The sequence below is a fragment of the Haliaeetus leucocephalus genome, unplaced genomic scaffold (genome assembly GCF_000737465.1).
Source record: "Haliaeetus leucocephalus isolate CR32 unplaced genomic scaffold, Haliaeetus_leucocephalus-4.0 Scaffold795, whole genome shotgun sequence".
NCBI lineage: Eukaryota > Metazoa > Chordata > Aves > Accipitriformes > Accipitridae > Haliaeetus > Haliaeetus leucocephalus.
In genome coordinates this window covers 3,518,310-3,536,909 of record NW_010973231.1, presented here as the reverse complement: position 1 = coordinate 3,536,909, position 18,600 = coordinate 3,518,310, and the positions used below count along the sequence as shown (strand labels likewise).

The 18,600-nt window shown below is 40.5% G+C and overlaps 1 protein-coding gene across 1 annotated transcript in view; it reads right to left on the bottom strand.

Annotated features, from left to right (window-relative positions):
* Positions 1-2,635: 2,635 nt before the first annotated feature.
* Positions 2,636-18,600, bottom strand: part of ARHGAP6 (Rho GTPase activating protein 6) — a 338,151-nt gene continuing 322,186 nt past the window's right edge. The window contains exons 9-13 of the mRNA XM_010581575.1: positions 18,310-18,489; positions 12,908-13,005; positions 6,497-6,759; positions 4,904-4,984; positions 2,636-4,196 (exon numbers count right to left, since the gene is read on the bottom strand). Of these exons, the coding sequence (XP_010579877.1) occupies positions 3,490-4,196; positions 4,904-4,984; positions 6,497-6,759; positions 12,908-13,005; positions 18,310-18,489 (1,329 nt within the window). The 3' untranslated portion in view covers positions 2,636-3,489. The remainder of the gene's footprint in view (positions 4,197-4,903; positions 4,985-6,496; positions 6,760-12,907; positions 13,006-18,309; positions 18,490-18,600) is intronic.

Sequence of the window (18,600 nt, the reverse complement as noted above, 5' to 3'; positions counted from 1 at the left end):
CCCCAAACAAACCCCGCAAAAAAACAAACCCCCCCCCCCCCCCCCCCCCTCTGACCACACAACCACAAATCCCGGCCCATCGAACCACGTCATCTCAACAGCGGAGTTCTGAGCGGCATTAATCTACGCCACGATTGCAGCCCAGGCTCCCGACGTAGACGGCAGAGCACTCAAGAGATTTCAAGCACCCAAGCCGGCACTTTTGCTTGGCTTAAACACAGAGCTGCTCTCAAGTGCTTGGCCAGGCTCTTGCCTACACGTCGAAGCAGCAAGCCCCGCAGTTGCACGAGGAGCTTTAAGAGAACTGGAGGGGTGGCCAGTCCCACCCTCCACCTCTCCCCCAGCTCTGACCCTGTCCCTTCTCTTCCCCGCGCCTACCAGTTGTGAAAGACCCTGAGCTATCTGAATTTTATGTGTTCCTCGTACAGGACAGGTTTCAGCCACAGCAACAAGCCCTGGGATTGCTCCCACCTTTCCAAGCACTGGTGTAAGGGCCGGGATGGGAGGCTGGGGAGGAGGGAGAAGGTGCAACCTACCCCTCAGCAGCGGAGCGTGGTCTTGGGTGAGTCAACTGTGTAACCACATCTTGTTTTAAAAGACAGCAGCAACGGTAATTTTTAAAGGAATATTTTAAAGTCTGAGCCTTCCTGTTTTTCCCTTGGCTCAGAGGTTCCCCACCACATTGGGTTGTAGCTAGAGCTGCACTGATTCCTCTCATTTTTTTGTTTCTGCAACGGAAGAGAGAAGAGCAACCCCTGCCCCACGGGCAACCCGCAGGCACCTCATCCTTGGGGCACCCACATCTCACCTCTCCTGGACTCACCTGCGAGTGCAGCACACCCTTCCTCGCAGCTGAGGGACACCCTCCGAGAGGAGGTAGTGCGGACCATTAGGGGAAAAAGGTGGTTTTTCAATCCTAGGTACAAACCGGCGGGGTGCCCCCACGGATCTACCAGCTAACATAAAACTAGAAACAATCTTTCACGGCTACATTTCTTGTGAAATATAAAAAAAGACATCAAAAGAAATTACGTCGCTGATTTCAGCCTGGTACAACTAAAAAATTACTACATCCTCAACCTCCTCGTGATAATTTTGCTCTGTTCTCTTCAAATGAAAACAACAGACAGAAATGATGTAATCTTGGCAAGCATTACTTTAATTCATCAGAATTAATTCTGTATCTCTTTTCTTCGAAGCAATTGTATATTGAAATGTGTGCAGACAAGGTTGTCCTCCAGCAGTGATCTTGGTTTTTGTTGTCCGTTTTCGCATACACTCCATATAGATGGTAACATACACATACATACAGAGAGCGGTACTGGCGAAAAGCAAGCTCTTTATGAGGCTGAGTAATCATTGGACATCCTTCACTAAAAATGTGTGGGTGCTTCTGTATTTAGAAAGGGATTTATAATGAAGAGATGGACATCTACTGAATAGAGTATCTTCTGCAGCAGGATTTACACTATGCCTGCTTTTGAGGACTATGAGGGAGCTTTAATCCCTGTAGCAAATCTGGATCAAGCCTGGGATAATACTGAGACAAGATCAAATAGTGAAGATGGCTTGTGAGAGCTCCTTTTTGTCCTTCCTTATAGTCCACTATCTTTTTAATTTAGGGTGGGGGTTTTTTTGGTAATAAATTGACACAGGGCTGCTGCAACAAGCTACATGCAAGAACCTTTACCTATCAAGTCTCATATCAAGACGATATTTGGAATTGCCTTGCAACCACCAGAAGAGAGCTGAGACTTATTCTGAATGCAGTATTCGGAAAAAGAGCTGACCAGCCTGACAGTGCTACAACAGCCAAAGGCCAAATCCTGCCCCTTTCAACTTGGGTTGGTGCTTTTATCTTATAACTTTACTTGGGAAATGGAAATACGATGGGCAGACTCTTTATATGATGGATTTTAAGGCTAAAACTCAAGTAAAACCTCAGATCTTGTACATTTAAGTCATACTTGAAAGTGGTCCTTAAGCTCCCAAGCCTTTTAGATGTTTGTGACAGAGATACTCAAGAATGAAATAAAAACACATCAATTTTTACAGAAACCTTACTTCAAAAAAAAGGAGCAAAAATATGCTCATTATTTTGCTTAGCTTTTTATTCCATCGTTATGGCACAAGATAGAACTTAAAGACAACATCACTGAATAAGTCTTCAACTTCATTAAAATTAAGACTAATATGTTTTATAAAATTCTTTTGATATGATACACTTTCCCTTATCAAGTGATAAAAAGAATTTTCTCTAGAATACTGAAGTACATTGCCACCTGCTGGCCATAAACAATTTTGCAACTTAAAAACACCAGAACGTGTATAAAACAGCAACATTTAACAATGCAACATACAGTTACTGAAGAAGTACTATTGACCCACACTTTGGCACAATATTTATAGAAATGCAGCTGTGAACTTCTCCAAACATCATGTTCATTTCTGAAACTGTGTGACTCCCCTTCATGTGTCTGTCTGCATTTTTTTTCCCTTTCTCTAACCTTCTTAAGGCTGAAGCTTTGTTATTTCAAAGGAAAAGCCATATTCTTTCTCATTTGTTACACACCTCAATTTATTGGGTTTTGTTTTCTAAAATTTGGATTCCAGTTTATTGTTTTAGAACAATACATAAAATCATACATTTATAAATATATATATTATATCCTGTATACATAACATTGGTTTTCCTCTAGAATGGGAGGGCAGACCTTTGCACTACATCCTTAGTTGGTTCAGGCATGGCCTTGCTCTTAGTTGATTCTCTGAGCTGCTTCCTACCAGAATCTAAAAAAATATTTTTACAATCTTGTATCAAATTTTAATTTTGTTTGCAAATATATTTATAAGAAAAAAAATATTTGGTATTTTCCCTTCTAAGCTCACTACTACCCTTATAAAATATATGGCTTTTCACGTTCCACTCTATTTTAGTGTTTTTCAATAGGCAGTGAAAAGAAGGACAACTTCCCCCTTTAACAGTTTGTTTTTTTTTTATATAAGCACAGAAACCAGCTTGTGCACTTTCTATAGAATTCCAATGCATATCACGGTAATGTAAGTGCAGTGATTTAAAAAAAAAAGCAGTCATGATTGATTGACATCTGTATATGAAAACATAATATATGATTATCGTACAATACCCATTACAGAATATACAATCATCAAAACTGCAGATATATAAATACATTTTTAGCAACATCAAAGCAACAGTTTTATCTTATAAACAGCGTATGCATACCGAGTTGTTAGACTAAAATTTTCATCTTGTTTTTTCTCAAAAGCTTGCTGAAAAACAGGAACATACTGTATTTGTAAATGGACTGCTTGACAGTGCTGTTAAGAAATTAAAGTGAACAAAGTTTAAAAAAAGTATACGCAATTCAGTTTTTATAAAACAAACAAGCCCTCCCCGTTTTCCAATGTCACCGTTGTTTTCCTATGAGTCGGAGGCATAGGTGTGAGTAGCAGTTCTGCAGAGTCTGATCATACAAGCGTTTCTGGGAGGGCGTCGGGGTTATCGGCCGACAACAGCTCCCAAATTTGCCACCTCTCCCTTTGCCAGTCGTGCCAGTCCGCCTCTGAAACATTTTTACTGTTCTGACTGTGAGGTGCCGTGGAATAGATGTGAGCCGCTTGGGTGTGCGGGGCCAGCCGCTGCTGCCTGGAGGTGGCCTGGTCAGGGGCTTTGGCTGGCGGTCCTCCAGCTCCTCTGGTCCCTGAACTTTTTTCTTGGCGTTGAAGTCTCCACAAAGAGTGCAACGTTGAAGAAACGCCTGATCGCTGTGACAACGCAGAGCTTGTTTTTGCTGGGCCTGGGTAGGGGGGTGGCGGCCGCTCTTTCCTATAGGAGGGCTTGGCTGTGCTTTGTGAACAACCCGCGTTCGAGTCACGCTCACCGAGGTCCTCCACGCTGCTTAAAGTCAAGTGCTGCTCCGACTTGGAGTGTGACAGGTCTGAACTCCTACCGCCGACTTCAATTTGTGTGTTACCGCACGCCCGAGACGCCACGGGATGCAGCTGACACTCGGGAATGGCAGCAGTCGTCTGGCTCCTTCGCATGACCTGCCTGCCGATGTCCAATTCGGAGGAGCTGCCCTGCCACCGAGGAGAAGACGTGGCGAGGTTCCCCTGGGAAAGAGAGCACTGTCCAGGTCGCAGCAAGCTGCTTTCGTAAATGTTCCCGTAAGAACCTGGGGGCCAGAGACAGAAAGGCGTCAGTCTGCGTCATCATTTACGTGGCATTTAACAAGTTACTGCCTTCCCCCTGCATCGCACTGTAGAAGAGGGATGGGGGCTTTTATCAGCAGGCTGTGCGACTGAAGGTGTATCAGCCCCACCACTGGCCGAACCTTCAGGACACAGAGCAGCAGCCCTACATCTGTCTGAGCCATGTCTAATACATCACCCGATGACTCTAATACTTTGCTCTGACACAAAGCCTTGCAGCACTTAACATCCTTCAAATGCTTGAAAAGGAGGTGGGCATTTTAGTCTCACAGTTCTTCTGTGAGGTGGGTGCAGAAGGGAGAAAAAAAAAAGGCAGGATGGGTCAGGGACTCATGAGGCTGCCAACCTCACAGCCTCCGCTTGTGCCACCGCGGCAGCCGATCTCAAATCCCCACCGCGCGTCCACCTTCCAAGGACACAGAAGAATATAAAACTGTTTTTTGAAGTAATTTAAAATTTAAAATCAACTTTTGAAATCATCTTGCGACAGTTTCAGATGTTGCCACATTTGTATAACCACTGCGCTTCTCTATTTTATTGAACAGTCACCTTTTAAAAGTTAACTTTGCACAATGTGAATTCTCCTACTGGTTTCACTGTGATTTCTCAAAACCAAGAAATTGTTTATGTCTTTGCTAGATTTGGGCTTAAAACTTGAGAAATAACTGACCTGTCATAGCTGGATCTTTGCAGCCACTTTTCAGCGTTGAATGCCAGGTGCCCCAGATATCAAAATGATCTTCAGAGACATCTAAACAGCAGTAAAAGCAGGACAAAGATGATGAATTGATCCTCTTAAAGCCATTATTTAGAAACATACAAATGGAATGGTAAAACCTTACATAAGGTATCAGAGTTGTTAGCATCTGACTTACCGCGCACCTAACACAAACATCTCAAACGTATCTGTTGACAGTTACTTGCTGTTTCAGGCTCGAATCCTGTAATGGGATTCAGTAAGCTCTGTATGGGCAGGATGCCTGAGTTTGCTGAGAGAGTGGAATTTCCCCTAAGTCCTCTGCCTTACTGAAGTCAGTCGGAGAATTTGCACAAGAATGGGAAGATTTGGCCAACAGAAGGTAGTTCATGTGCTTTTTATGGGAAAGAATGGCAAAGCTCCCTCAGGCAGCCCCAGCCCCAGGGATCACTGTAAGGTACGCTCTTATCAACCTGCAGCATTGCTTGGGTCTTACACGGAAGTGCTGTCACAGAATAGAGATTTCAGGAAATGTGCCCATCAGGCATCATGCTGCATTGTAACTGATTCATGCCTTTTTCTGATTCCATCTGGCAGTAAAGGAATTTCCTAATTTGTCATGGTCCAGTATCGTTGTGATGCTGATATGATAAAACTTCATGTAATTTCCTGTTCATAACTTAGTAGAAATCTGACCAAATTTTGAAACCTACTCAGAGATTTAGATGCTGAATACGTAAGATAAATGCCCACTGGCATTTATAAAGCATATAATTGAGATAATAGTCTAAATGCCATTAATTCCAAGGGGAATTAAGTGCCTAACCAGTACCTCTGACATGAAATGGTTTTAAAAATATCACCAGTTATCTGCATGCCTAAGCATTGAAAGTTCTTAAAATTTGGCTCACTTCATGAATGTAAATTTTTTAAAATAAATATTTTTCAATGAAAAGCATCTTGAAGTGCTGGTGAGCTATCAGTTTAAACCACAGTTCTTTACCAAAGAAATCATTCAGGTGTGCACTCCCTAGATAGCTATGGAAATTATGGATCCCTGCACTAGTTTTGTTAGGTGTGTAATTGGTAGCAGATGTAAAGCTGTGCAGCTCAGCTGTGTTCTCCAGTGAGAGGGTGTTGAGGTCATTCTTTTCAATTGGAGAAAATTTGTAGAGTCATGTCTTAAAGTCTCAGATTTTTCCAAAGTCTGGACCATAACCTTGCAGGTATTACAGTCCTACGGAGCAGGACTAGAAATCAGTCTTTGCCACACTGCCACAGACAGGCTGAAAAGCAGGACATACGTAGTTCTGTTTTCCTAAATAATAGCTCCCCGTTTTGAGAAATGCATCCCTGATGGCTGGCTGAGCTAACGAGGAGGACTGAGCACAGACCCTTCAGGCTCAACACAAAAAAAGGACGTTGGTCAGTCATTTCTTCTAAGGTTATTTACACCATTGCTCCTCAAATCCTCGTAGCTGATAATACAAAAATGACACTTTCCAATTACTTCAGAAACCCCCATCAGTCACTGAGGCAGAGGAACACGAGCAGGATGTACTCTACCTTTTCCAGCCTGTGATGCAGAAGAATTCTCCTTTGTCTTCGGCTGCAAATGTCCAACCAGTGTGTACTGTTCAGGTACCTTGTACAGCTTCTCTGGGCTGCGGGCAACTTCTTCTTGCGTTGCTATCGGCGAGCGCTCAGACAGTACCGGGGAGTTGTTGTCATAAGGGGAGACATCTCCGCTTGAAGCTTTGTTGGAGTCTGTGGAAGAATGTCTTCCTCCTGTGGAGTAGGAACCTTCCGACCGCAGCATCTCAGGGCTCCTGAGAAATTTTGATAAACAAACTACTGTTAATGAAAAATGCTTTATGTTCACAGCTACAGGTGCAGTTTGACATCATACAAATGAAATCAAATACAGGAGCATGATCACAGATGCTGAAATGAAAACACGTCAGAAGCAGTACAGAGGTGAATTTTCCATGAGTAAAACTTCTGCCATGAAGTGGCCAGCAGAGGCCACTAAAAATCAAAAGATGTTGCTGTCAAGAAGGAAAACAACAAAACCCACACAACTGTACAGTTCACCACAGGAAATTAAATAGTGAATCAATTCCTTATGTTACCTTGACAATTTAGCTTGTTGCAACAATAAATCTGTAGGCATGATAGGGAAGATTAGTTTGATGCTAAGCAGTATGCTAAAATCACTTCTTCCATTCTGAAGTACTACACAGTCAGGGAAATCAAAACCATAGCTCGCCTCTCACACTGTGAGAAAGATCCTCTTCTAGAAATGTCAGAAGGTAAATATTCTACAGGGGACAAGCAGATGTCTCTACTGTACTTCTGATGCGGGCAGCAAATAACTGACTCTCCTGATAACTTCTGCAACTTCTTTTACCCTTTCACCTTTACGTCACCAAGAGCACGGCCTGCATTTCATTTTGACAAAAAAAGGCAAACAAAACCCCCACCAAAGTACAGCCAAGGCTCAGAGAGACAACTCTCATTTTTGAAACGTGTTGGGAACATTGAGGGAGATTTCTTGAACTATTACAATTCACTACACAGATCAGAGGCAGTCCATGAGTCACTGAACCTGCCAAGGAATACGTAGCTATAGTCTGTAAACAAACATAAGTTTTTTCCTATTGGTCCTCCCTAATTTATATTTCCATTACTCATTTTTCATTTCTCTGCACCTTGATCTTTGTTTCTTAGATGCTTCTTGTTTGCTTCTCGAGTCAAAACGCTTCTCTCAGTGACCTCACATTAATATCTGCTCTAATTGAATGTGATACAACAGAGGCTCAATCTTGTAAGTGAACTGTACTGGGCATGGTGAGCCCTTCTCAGAATCAAATCTAAAGAGAGCTTGAACTGAGCGAGCACCCAAAGCACATTACTTGTTATGGAACAACAACCCTCTTTCCAGACAAATAAAATAAGACTGAAGAAAGAAAATAAGGAAAACACACAGTAGTAAGACAGGCTAGCCACAGCACACTAAATACTAGTACAGAAATAATGACAAAACTTAACACCACTTTCAAGCTGTTGTTTTTTTTTCTCAGTCAATTACATATTGCATGCACCAAAACATAAAATATATAAACTCAACATCATGATTATTATGTTATTCAGTATTCCATATTTTTTTTTCTAGTATAAAAGCAACCACAAAGTGTTAGGAATGAATTAACTAAGTTTACTCTTTGGTGACTCCCAGCAAGAAATCCATCACTGAACTGATCCTGAACCTTAACTGGGGCCAAGTCAAAAAACCAGAGCTGCCATTTGGCAAAGTAGCACTGTCCCAGGCTTCCCAGTGTGGTTGGTATGGTAATGTTGGGGAGTCAATAAAAAAAACAGTAAGTCATGCCACAATTACGTAACTTCCCATATCAACTTCTCATCTGAAGATGAGTCCAATGTAAATTAATCTACAAGCAGCCACACACTGAAGAATTATGGTCTTTTAAGTATGTACAATTCTGTCACAAATCTTTTTTCTCTTTTTTGTCCCTTACTCCTTTCTTTCTGCCCTTCTAAGTTCTAAAAATGCTTGTGCAGTGAGTGTGAGTTAAGACGAGATTTAAGCAATGTCTTGGGAATTTTAGAAGAACCAGAAGGACCTGAGAGAAAAGGGGAGAAATGTTGGTATCTGTAGGTTTCCTATGACCAAATGTCTTTCTCTCCAGCTTTCTTGGCTGAACATCATCTAAACCTCACCCTGCTAGCATACAGACATACTTAGCACTAACGGTGACACCAATAAGGCTTATCGCATGTAAATCTTTGCAGGATCAAAACCTAGCTATGTTGCACAGGGCAAAGAGAGAGGTATGCCACCACTCAGCCATGGCAAGGTAACACAAGGAATAGGGGAAAGGGAAATGGCAACGAAAGAATGTGGGAACATAAACTTGAGCTTTGTGAAACACTGATTTCATGTCTTACCTTGAATGTTCTGTTATAGTCTATCTCTTCTCAAGACAGAGCTCCTGATAAAAATTTACTTGAATGGAAACTGTCAAGTCTTTGGAAAGATCCAAATGTTCAACTTTCTAAACTCATTTACAGTTTCTGCTAGTAAGCCCATGCAATTATATATATATAATATCACTTTCAAATTTGTTTAGAAAAAATAGTTTCAAAAATCAAAGAAAATGCCTGTGGACTCTGCCAATCTTACTACAAGAAACCATCAAAATGGAATGAATACTTTAAAGTTGGAAATTGAGCTCATGCATCTGCAGCTTTACCATGCTCTTCATGAACAAAACAAAACACAACTTGCAAAAGACTTTGGCTCGCATCTTTCCAAATATAGAATCAGTTCTCACATATTCCTTAAAACAAAACTTTTGCATCTGTTTGCTTTATAGTTGGAGTTCAGCTGCAAACAGATGCTTACTAAAATTCAAAATTAATCTTCACTTGGATAGCTCTAAGATTCTCTACCCACACACTGGGGAAAAACTAAATTGGGAGGCAAATGTAAATACTGCGCGAGATACCTACTCGCCTATATGCAGTCTATTAGTAAGGGCATATTACGATCTCCACAGAGAATAATAGAAGATTATGTACTATCAAATGTGAGCAATGGCAAGGCAAGTAAAGTACCTTCTAGTAGTTATGAACTATGTTAAGGGAAAGATTAAAAAGTGGTTATATACAAACTGAAAGATTTGAAAGCTGCAGAAGGAACCTATGCCACATGTGCTCCAAAATATTATTTCAGATTCCAAAATAAAAATCAACTACGCTCTGAAGGAGTCTTGGGCTCTCCTTTTTAACTGGCATCCTTCTGAACTGATGTTATCCACCAGAGTCTACTTGCATGGGTGAACTGGAAAAACGTTAATAATAATAAATACTTCTACTGGGGATATTCCTACTTTTCCACTGGCATCAAGGTCATCAAAACAGGAAATCCCTTTCTGGTTTTGGCAGAAATCCTTTTCTGTTACACCTTAAAGCTTCTGAGTGGGAAAACAATTTTGTCTTACAAGAGGCAAATCATACGGAGTGTGATGCCTTGGCAGCAAGCAGCAGTAATTTCCACACATATTTGAGCAACACACGTGCCACCAACAAAACAGATTATTATGAGATTATGATATGCTTGCTGCTGTAACAGGGTAGAGGACTCAATGATTCAGGGAGCCTCTGAAGCTTTGGAAACTGCATTTACACATACTGTATGGCCTATTCTATGGCTTCATCTTTGTGCCACAGGTTAGGATGGATTAAAATCCATCATCACCATCCAAAAACATCTGAAAATTCTATAACTTCAAAACATATTCACTCTAACAGGACTACTAGCCATGATAAGCAATAAATAATCATAAGAAACAGATTTTATTTTTGTGTTAGTTTAAAGATGCTTCATCTTACAGCTGGAAACCCCAAATTCCATTGCCATCAAGCCAACATATAAAAAAGTTGGGAAGTCATCCACAAAAGCACACTTCATAATTGCTCCCAATGGTAATTAGTGCTTTACCATGAACGACTTCCATGAACTCCCTGACACACTATTCATGATGCTCAGCTCTTAAGAGAATTAAAAGATGAGGAACATCTGATTTGTCCTCCTCTGGGGAGGAAAAGAGATTGTGTTTCCTCTGTTAGGTCAGAGCCAAGAAAGCATTTGTAATGACATCAAAAGCAGAGATGTGAGGGCAATTACAGAAGCAGGACCTTCAGAGCAATTAATACGACATTAAAGTCTTGAAGTTGATTCCATACACTATGCTATGCAGCCAACTAGCTCTTCTGATGAAGGTTGTCTCAAGAATATATAAAGTTTTCTGTTCCACGGATCCAAATTTGGATCTTGACCAAGGAAATTTCCAAGAGTAGTCAGGATGTATTTTGGAGGCTCATTTTTATCAAATCAAGACAAACACCTCCTTGTCTGCTGCCTCACATTTCTTACAGGAAAAATAACCAACAGACACGTAGCCTCAAAACTGAGATTATGTTCTGAAATAGATTAATCTCTTAAGAGCATCACACCCCTAGCAATAACACAAGCAACATTTCCTCTAATTGCCTGGAATATCTTAACCAAGAAGTTGCAATCACAGTGAAAACATATCTCATTAACATTAAGAATAAATCACTTACATGATAGCAGATTAGAAGAAAAATGACAGATAGTAACTTTTTCTTATCTCAGTGATACTTCACCTGCCCATTACTGAAAATGCAATAAATTGGTACTAGTGTAGCTGTATGTTCCTATTTGGTTTCATAACCTTTTCTTACAAAGCCCCTTTTGTCAGTTGTGACCAGCTTTGCACAAAAGATCCATTTTCTCCTGTAGGTGTGTGTGCTGGCTGAAAAGTAAGGAAGCTCAAGGAAAGGTCAATTAACTTAAAGGAAACAGGATCTAACAATAATCTGTCAACATCCACAATGATTTGTGACAAATTTATGCTCAATTGATGTGTGTAGCCACATGTGAGATACAATTTTATGCCTTTATATTATATAGACGGTGAAATCCAGCATGAAGGTTTTTATTAGCTTGAGTTAGAAATAACATTATCATTCCAAACTGAGGGCTTAAAGAAAGAAGTCTCTCCAGACTTTATCGTATGTCATGTGATTTGCAGTGTCTTTCCTAATTGTGGTCTTGGCTCACGGCAAATGTGAAACAAGTGTAAAAGTCAGCTAATGTACCTTTAATTATCCTGCATTTATTGTGATCTAAATATACACATGGTTACTTGTCAGTAAGACAAACTAACTGAAATTATTTCATGTCTGTGGTACACTAAGAAAACACACAGAGACAATTACCACAAATCAGATGATCTGTGATAATTTGCTACTGCACGTTATGTGTTCATGTGGTTAAGTCAACAAACCAATAAAATCTTTTACAACACACGATATATTCTGCACGTATTTTTTCTTTTTAATTTTTATAATTAAAGAAAGCTTTTTCCTCCATGTGTTAATTATACTATTTCTTCTATACCTCTTCCTTTAAAGCCAGGCACACCATGACATTACCTCCAACTATACAATGTTCAAAGGGAGAGAAAAAAAATCATAGCTAACTGACTGTACAAATTCAATATTAATTATATACTGAATGCCCTAGGCACTTTCCACACACACAGGAAGACAAAGTCCAATCTATCCCAGAGACTTTAGAGTCTAGGAAACCTCTTAAAAATTACTTAAAGCAAACTTGTCAAATTTTGTGATTTTGGGGTCTGACATATTGGGATTCATTAGAATAAAGGCAATGACTGTGTGTCCCATGAGAAAGCCAGGAATCCTGTTAATCTGAATGTACAAACTCATAGAATTAAGGCACATGGGTGTAGGCATGTATACACCATACACAAAGTTGGAATATATTATGTATCATAACTGCAATAGTGACCAGTGTGATTTTTTTTCTCTTCAGATCTTTCACAAAGCATACAATTAAATAATATCCAAAGAGTCTCCATAAACCTGCTGTTGCAGCGGTTGACTTGCTTACAACGTCCTATGTGTATACAATAGGAAAAGAACAACGAACGGTTCAAACGGCTAGCCGTGATTGTGTTAAGGCACTCTAGGGTGTCTTTCAAGGATAGTGTAATACACACCTCCTGTTACTGAAGACTACAATAAACCCAAGACATGAACCAGCAGATCACTAGAATACACCCTGTCAGATAATAGTGCACTGAATATTTTTATGTACATGTCATTCTGTTCTCTGCAGCAGAATGCAATCTTTCCTCTGAATCGGGAAACAAGATTTGTCTTAGAAAACACTGTACAAGAGTCATAATTTCTTTGGCAGAGTCTGTGTAATGGGGAGGATATTTCTACTCCACTGTAGACAGTGCAGAAGAGCTGTGGAAAAACCAGAACCTTTTGAACACTTCCAGTGGGAGATAGAAATTCCCAGCAGAAACAGGGATGATGAAAAAACAGATTACTCACGATGACTGGGAAGCTTTCCTCCTCAACAAATAGTCCACAACATCTGGGTCAGTCTCTAATAGGCTAATAAGTACTTCATTCTGTAGGTCAGGGGGAACCTATGAAGACAGCAAAAAATAGTTGGAAAATTAATATCCTTTCACATACACTGATTTTGGTACTATGCTTAATCTAAAAGACCAACTACAAGTACATTTACGGAGAGTATATAAAACAAATACTCAGAAGCTTCCACTTAGAAGAGACATTTCATGTAACAACAGGTGAAATAAGACTAAAGATGACTTTGTACAATGTCAAATGCTGATTACTGTTGAATAACCCACTGTTTTCCAGTATTAGACCTGATAACAACAGTGGGATTACTCATGTATCGCAATCTCGAAAGCTCCAGTTTAAGGTCCTCACCTTACATCCCCATTCAAAGATCTGGGGACATTTACAAATTTCCACTGCAAGCAACTGTACTTCTCTGCTTTTAGAAACAACGTGAAATGTAATTACACTGGAAGGAGAATGTTTCTTCATATGTTCTGTGGCATTTGATTTACTTATGTCCTTCTCATACGGAAATTTTGCAGCAACTGTTCTAGCTATGAAGTTCTTCAGCTGCTTCATTTCAGTGAGAGCTGCCAAAGGTAAACATTTTTCTAAATGAAGTCTTATAAACATTTAGCATTCAGGTATCCATATGGCCAAATCCTGGGATCTAGAAGCATTTAAATTCCTGCTTATGCTCAATCAGAACTTGAGTAATTACAGAGTTCATCTGTCCATAACTCAGGTTCACAAGTGGGTCCTGCTGGATCTCCAGCCACTCTGGACTTTGCATAGTAGCAACAGGCTCAGCCAGAATTTGTGTCAGCTTCTTTCGAGTTTGGCCTTCTGATTTGTTAACTCTCTCTAGTGCACTTTATATGGAGATGAACCTTCAAAACACTTGACAGCTTCAGCTGCTGCAGGATATAGCAACATCTCCTGGGCAGGTAGCAGGAATAGCACTCCAAAACCTGCCCAAGTAAACTTTGTGTTTCCACCTGCATTTTACACGAGTCTTATCAATCCTTAAGTGAGTTTGTCCACATCACAGTGGAACGTTCAACTTGGCCTTCAAAGCACTGAAACAGATGAAACCATCTGAGAAACTTGAACTAACAGCCCAGGTTCACTCATGACGGATGGAGCTGAAGGCAAGACAATCACAGCAAGGGGTCATCAACTGTGCAATATGCTTCTGGATGCAATTTGTCAGAGCCTGAATCTCTTGACCTTCAGGTCACACTGCACGGGCCATTTGTTCTCCCTGACATTTCCTGGGAAATAGGAATAGAATTACTAATAGATTCCTCAGGGGAATACCTCAGTTTGGGAGGTATTTAGGGAGTCAAGTTACAGAAAAGGCATGTTTCGTTAAAAAAGGAAATAATTTGAAAATAAATGAAGATACGCATCATTTAATTCAAACTGATCCAAAATCTCTATGAAAAACTTGTGTGACCACATACTCCTTTTTTAAAAATTGTATTTAGCCTCTATGCTGGAAAAATATCTTACTGATAGTCATTGATACACCAGTCTTTAAATAAATTATCTTCTCTTTATAGGAATACATTTTTGGAAACCTGGTGTGCTGTAACTTCTCTGTTTAGACAGCCTGTCTATACAGTAGAATAAACTCCAAATAAAGTTTAAGGGTAAAGGAGAATCCATGTCTTCCTGTAACTCACTATTCAGATTTGTATCAAGCTGATAAACTTGTAAGAATCTACTGAGAGGACTTTGTCAGAAAAATAAAAATATGTTTTCCATTATTTAAAAAAAAAAAACAACAAACCCCCAAACAATGCAGTCTTTCATTCCATAAAAATGAATCTGAAAAAGTTCCAACAGGAAGTTCAGTTCCAACTGAAAGCATCTGCAAACCCCAAACCTAACAGTTCTATTGAATTATAGAACTTTTATCGGAGTGAATGAGGGCATATTAATCTATGATCCTTCAACTGGATTTGCACTGATGGTTTCCTTGCAGCTATCTACTGGGTTTTGGGTTTCCTCCTGTGCAGAAATTTACTTCAGTTTAGTTAACTAACTTGCAAGTGTAGAAATGATATGCATGTAATTATAAACTTACACTTACAGAGAACTACTATGTTGGTATCTCAGGAAGATGTTAGAGAGCTGCAATAACTATTATTGAATTAATTGTTTAACTGGCAGTTGTGGCTGAGTAGATGGATGAGAACTTGAAATTCAGGGACAGAAGGGAAGCCAAGGCACTGCTGAAGTAACAGCTGTTGCAGATGTTGGGCACACACTGGGACGGATCAGAGGGCTCCAGAGTTGTCAGGACTTTCAGTAGAGGAGGAGATATCCTGAGATTTTGGGGCTGGGTGCTACATAAGAGTCACAGCTGTTAAGACACAGAGGGTGGAGGGACCCTTGAAGTGTCTCCTTTGTGCTGTCCCTTGCTACTGATGTGGCACAGAGAGGCAGCATGTGCCTGCCTCTGCAGTGGGGAGGCCACAGTAGCCTCTAAGAGAAATAAGAAATTTCAGACACTATGTAGTGCCTCTTTGTGGCAGGGCTGGATTTGGGCGCTAGGAGATGAAAATGTATGACCAAGCTGCTCTTCTCCGTCCTCCATGACAAGTCAAAGCCAATGAGACGAAGAGTGGTTGAGTTGTGTCTCCCTGCATTTAGCTGCTGGGCATAGTTCAGAGACTGGCAAAGAACAGTCCTTTGTACATTCCCACAAAATGTTTTAATGCATCCCTAGTATTCACTGAAATGGATAAGAATTGGATATGAAAGGCCCTAACATCAATGAAGCAAGGTCAGAATCTGTCTTCTATATGAAATCCATGTTTGTGTATTACTGATGTCAATGACAATTGCTTAATAAAAACAGTCCCCAGTATCCCGGGTTGTTCTGACAAACAGAACCTTCCTGACCACCCAGCAGAATCATTCTGATACTGCGGTCTGGGTGTCACAACACATCCTGGTTTCCTAAGTTTTATTTCACAAATGTTCCAGTTTCAACGCTGAAGCCAATCAGAGTTTTAGAACCTCCCCATATACAAAAGTAACAGAAAAAAAACGCCAAACCAAACACAGAAACACCTTAGCAGCAATACACTGTATGTTATAGCTGTAGCTGAATTCTTGAGTCCAGATGTTTTCCTTTTTGTAAGTAGCATAAATGTCAAGTATAAACAGCAGTTCTGGTTTGGCCCCACTCCTATGCGTTTGGAAAACAAACTGCTGCTGCCTGATTTCAAATGACCAGAGTTTTATTGCAATTACACATACATGACTTTTCCTTTCAATGCATCTATTACCAAATGATGTACTGGGCTAATTATCTTCAGAATACAAAGAGTCTCTCCGTGCTGCTGCTGAAAACATGAAAAAGACAAAAGTAAACCCTGGCAGAAGCTTTATAAAACACTAACTATGAGCAGTTTGACACAATCCTACAGATCAACTATCATGTGTGAGTCTAGACATTACTCCAGAAAACAGGCAGAACCTGCCATGTTGTTTGTTAAACTACAGCAATGGGAAGAGTGAAAGCACCCAGAGATGCTCAGCTGTTAGACATTTCTATAAATTTCAAATCAACATATTCCAGCTTTCAGGAGAGCATCCGAGATAGGTTTGTCTTTCTTTCACATGCAGCTAGCCTCTCATTTTGAAATCTGATTCTAATCTCCCTCAACAATCTGAAAAGCTACTCTGGAAAACAAAAGAACCCGACCCCCCCCCCCTCCCCCGTTTAACCTTCAGATGAAAATGCAAGCACTGAAGAGATAAAGGAATAAATCTGTCACAATTAAAAGAGACCATATGTAGGTTAGGCTAACCCTACGCCCCACCCTTTCCACGTTGAAAGTCGGAATGTGTGCCTAAGTATGTACTGAGATGTGGCTGTGCTGTAAAATGTTCTTAAAGAGAAACAACAATAAGAAAACTTCAAGTAATGCAAGTATTCTTATTCCAGTATTATTTTAAACTTGCTAGTGCTGTCCACACTCTGGGCCAGCAGACCTTCGCACAACAGTCCAGCTCTGTCACTTTCTTTTCCTGCTGTGGAAGGAAAAATAGCACCTAAAGTTTCCTCAAACTGTGAAAAGCATTAAAAAAAAAATATAAAAAAAAATTGCTGAGTGTCTCACTGGAACAAGATTAAAAATAAAGCAAAGGATGTAATGAAAGGCAATACAGTGTGAGGGAAAAAACGAGAAAACCACAAAGAAGTTCATGTGAGGCTAAGACTGATAGGCAGGGCTCGTGACTGCTTTCGCAGGCTCTTCTCCCTACTGGAATCTGGTAGACACCTTCCCCTTACAGTACTATGTGGCCATCAGTCCCACATGCCCACAGTCCAGGCATGTCCATCTTCTCCCATCAAGGTATGCAGCACCCAGCTTTGCTGGAGCACTAAAGGAGGTTTCCAGAGTGTTCTTCCTCTTGCTTTGGGAACCAGTCCCCGCAGTGTAACATCCAGTGCTGCTTAGTTTCAAGACAGAACAACCAAAGCTGTTTTCACCTTTTCAAGACTACTGGTTTTGTTAAGATGCATGCCTACTGAAATGAAGACAGGATAGTGCCCACCACGAGGTCTGACTGGGCTCTGCTACCCCAGAGCAGGGTGCTCTCAGGCACAAGTCATCCTGAGCTAACCTGTAATTTGGTAGACAAAAAGATGAAAAGATAAAGCCACAGAATGAACTGTCCAGGTAACTGCTAGGCATGAGGAATGTGATTTAACTAAGCTGCATCTTAAGTAAACATGTCCAAGTCCAAGGTCATCATCCCTTTTATGAAGGACCTCCTCGCTTCAGCAAGAAAACAGAAAGGAACTCAGGAACTACACAGATTTATTCTTTACTCCTCTTACCCAACTGACAAATAAGAAAGCTTTGTCCTTCCTCCCCATTCAACCAACAAGAAAGTCTTCGGTAGAGGAGGCTGTTCCTTAAATGAACCAAGGATCTCTTACTCCCTGCAGAAAAATTGGCTCCCTGACTTCCAAAACTGAGAGGTGGAAGGTCATTTTCAGTCTTGTCTTCAACACTAATGAGCAATGCTGGTGCATAGTTTAGTATGCAGCGGAATAGCCAACCTCATCATTTCCAAAGACAGAAATCTTCTAAGGAAGATACTCTTATCTACATAGAAACCATTCCAGGCAAGATATAAGTACACATTTTTAATACTACTGCTTACTGCAAAGCACTCTCCTTGACAGAAGACTACTTTTTCTGCCAATAATAATTGACCCTAATTTAATGCAGTTTCCACAGTTTATGTCACCCTAGTCTACTTTAATACAAGCCAGGTATTTCCTCATTTAACTCAAAAATGCACAGGAGTAATGTGAAGAAACAACCACCTACCATGAAAAGGGCTTCATAGTTTTCAATCATCTTTTGTACGACAGCTATGATAGCAGTACTCTCTTCAGCTCGAGCTGAGCTCTGAACTGAGAATTCTTTGTCTGTAGATTTCTGCTTGTGCAACAAGTTAGGGCCAAAGATGGTAGCCAGGTTAAGTGATGTCATTTTGTTCCCAGTAATCTAGAAAACAGAATACAAATGAGGTGGGGTCCCCCAGGGTCTAATGTATACAGATATGTATATACACACATCTGAACACCCCTCCTCCCCCGCAACATACTCCCCCCCCCA